Source organism: Xyrauchen texanus, chromosome 36, assembly GCF_025860055.1.
Source record: "Xyrauchen texanus isolate HMW12.3.18 chromosome 36, RBS_HiC_50CHRs, whole genome shotgun sequence".
Classification (NCBI taxonomy): Eukaryota; Metazoa; Chordata; class Actinopteri; order Cypriniformes; family Catostomidae; genus Xyrauchen; species Xyrauchen texanus.
Window position 1 is genome coordinate 29,655,843 of NC_068311.1, and position 3,206 is coordinate 29,659,048.

The 3,206-nt window shown below is 35.7% G+C and overlaps 1 protein-coding gene across 1 annotated transcript; it reads right to left on the reverse strand.

Annotated features, from left to right (window-relative positions):
* Window positions 1-393: 393 nt before the first annotated feature.
* LOC127629709 (olfactory receptor 142-like) lies at window positions 394-2,926 on the reverse strand. Its single transcript, XM_052106927.1, has 2 exons — window positions 2,725-2,926; window positions 394-1,166 (listed from the first exon to the last, which is right to left on the reverse strand). Exons 1-2 carry the CDS (start codon window positions 2,924-2,926, stop codon window positions 394-396), a joined length of 975 nt encoding a protein of 324 aa, XP_051962887.1.
* Between the last annotated feature and the right edge of the window lie 280 nt (window positions 2,927-3,206).

Consider the following 3,206-nt stretch of genomic DNA (forward strand, 5'->3'; position numbering starts at 1 on the left):
TGTGGATTAGTTAATCTTAGACTTAAAATTTAAAATAAGAAAAAAAGATTAAATCTGAAAATATTTATTTGTATTTTTACACTTTTTTTTATTTTGATTAAATTCAGTAAAGGATTATGAGAAGATAAGGGAGCATATAGAAGTATACAGTCTAATTTTATCAGTTTTTCTCCAAATTTTGTAAAATATTAAAGAAAGGAATAAAAGTGAGTTAAAGTGGCTATTCAAGAGACATCGATTGTATTTTAATATTATATGAAATATATTAAATGTGAGTTACACTATTTCCATTATACCTTGTTATCTGCAAATACAAACAGCTTTTTTTCTCTAAAGATCAGCAGATTTACTATAAATATGCACTTTATATTATTTAGTGTATCCCTATTCCTTTTAGATGACAATGAACAACATTCTTATTTTGATAAGAGGCTTTATCCAAACTGAATGAAAAATACATTTTTTGATTGCCCTTTTTATCTTTGAAAGTCTTATACCATACATTATAGGATTGACAAGTGGTGGACAAATCAGGAAATAAATTGAGAGAATTACACGTAGTACAGGAGGCATGGGCAACTTATCAAACCTGCTTTGGATAATCTCAAATGAACATCCAACAGAGAAATTCAGTAATGAGACAAAGTGTGGAACACATGTGCTTACAGCTTTTTGTTTAGTTTCTCTTGTGTACTTTGAGCAGACTCTTAAAATCTTTGTATATGAGAACAAAATTATACCCAAAGGAGCAAAGATGGATAACATGATACCGATGATGCCAGTGGTGTTGTTTGCTGTGGTTTCTGAGCATGAAAGTTTCGCAAGCATATAATTGTCACAATATACTTTGTCCAGTACATTTCCACACAACTGGAGCTGTGCATTCAAAAATAAATTGATGGAGAATTTGATCATTAATATTAACCACACTAGTGCGATCAATGTAACGATCCTAGTTGGAGACATTATTCTGTGATATTCCAAAGGGTAACAGATGGCAACATACCTGTCATAAGACATTACTGCTAAATTACTAAATTCTACAGATCCATATGTGTACAGAGCAAATATTTGAACATGACAAAGGGTGAGTGAAATTTCTGGGGGCTTGGACAGTAACATATTGCTTAAAAGTAATGGGAATACAGCAATGCTGCCATATACATGTGAAACTCGAAAAATTAGAATATCGTGCAAAAGTTCATTAATTTCAGTCATTCAACTTAAAAGGTGAAACTAATATATTATATAGACTCATTACAAGCAAAGTAAGATATTTCAAGCCTTTATTTGATATAATTTTGATGATTATGGCTTACAGCTTATGAAAACCCCAAATTCAGAATCTCAGAAAATTAGAATATTGTGAAAAGGTTCAGTATTGTAGGCTCAAAGTGTCACACTCTAATCAGCTAAACACCTGCAAAGGGTTCCTGAGCCTTTAAATGGTCTCTCAGTCTGGTTCAGTTGAATTCACAATCATGGGGAAGACTGCTGACCTGACAGTTGTGCAGAAAACCATCATTGACACCCTCCACAAGGAGGGAAAGCCTCAAAAGGTAATTGCAAAAGAAGTTGGATGTTCTCAAAGTGCTGTATCAAAGCACATTAATAGAAAGTTAAGTGGAAGGGAAAAGTGTGGAAGAAAAAGGTACACAATCAGCAGGGATGACCGTAGCCTGGAGAGGATTTCAGGAAAAGGCCATTCAAATGTGTGGGGGAGCTTCACAAGTAGTGGACTGAGGCTGGAGTTACTGCATCAAGAGCCACCACACACAGACTGGTCCTGGACATGGGCTTCAAATGTCAAACGTCTTACCTGGGCTAAAGAAAAAAAGAACTGGTCTGTTGCTCAGTGGTCCAAAGTCCTCTTTTCTGATGAGAGCAAATGTAGCATCTCATTTGGAAACCAAGGTCCCAGAGTCTGGAGGAAGAATGGAGTGGCACACAATCCAAGATGCTTGAAGTCCAGTGTGACGTTTCCACAGTCTGTGTTGGTTTGGGGAGCCATGTCATCGGCTGGTGTTGGTCCACTGTGCTTTATTAAGTCCAGAGTCAACGCAGCCGTCTACCGGAACATTTTAGAGCACTTCATGCTTCCTTCAGCAGACAAGCTTTATGGAGATGCTGACTTCATTTTCCAGCAGGACTTGGCACCTGCCCACACTGCCAAAAGTACCAAAACCTGGTTCAGTGACCATGGTATTACTGTGCTTGATTGGCCAGCAAACTCGCCTGACCTGAACCCCATAGAGAATCTATGGGGCATTGCCAAGAGAAAGATGAGAGACATGAGACCAAACAATGCAGAAGAGCTGAAGGCCGCTATTGAAGCATCTTGGTCTTCCATAACACCTCAGCAGTGCCACAGGCTGATAGCATCCATGCCACGCCGCATTGAGGCAGTAATTAATGCAAAAGGGGCCCAAACCAAGTACTGAGTACATATGCATGATTATACTTTTCAGAGGGCCGACATTTCTGTATTTAAAATCCTTTTTTTTATTGATTTCATGTAATATTCTAATTTTCTGAGATTCTGAATTTGGGGTTTTCATAAGCTGTAAGCCATAATCATCAAAATTATATCAAATAAAGGCTTGAAATATCTTACTTTGCTTGTAATGAGTCTATATAATATATTAGTTTCACCTTTTAAGTTGAATGACTGAAATTAATGAACTTTTGCACGATATTCTAATTTTTCGAGTTTCACCTGTAGTTCATTCACAGACAAACTGCACAAAAAAACATACATAGGTTCGTGCAAGGAACTCTCTCTACATATTACCACAATAAGCAATTGGTTTGCGACTAAGACTGCAACAAACAATAAGGTCAAAATAGTGAAACAGAAATACTTAATGTTTCCTATTTCAATGTAACCAGACAATATAATGGTTGTAATGTGTGTTGAATTACCCATGGATGCCAGATATTAACCAAAAAATGTTATCAGCCTGTTAACCACATGTAGGTGTAAACAATTTGATTCACAAAAGTTGAAAACTTCAAATTAGTACCTGTGAATGAAGAGAAATTAAATTAATTAATAATTTAATAATTAATAAAACATCATGTGCATGGCATTATATACCATTCACTAAAAATGAGATGTCTTGAAGATCTTACATCAGTAAAGGATAGCAGATTTTCAACTGAAACTCAGTTTAAACCTATATTAAAAGTATGAATGGAATCAAAAC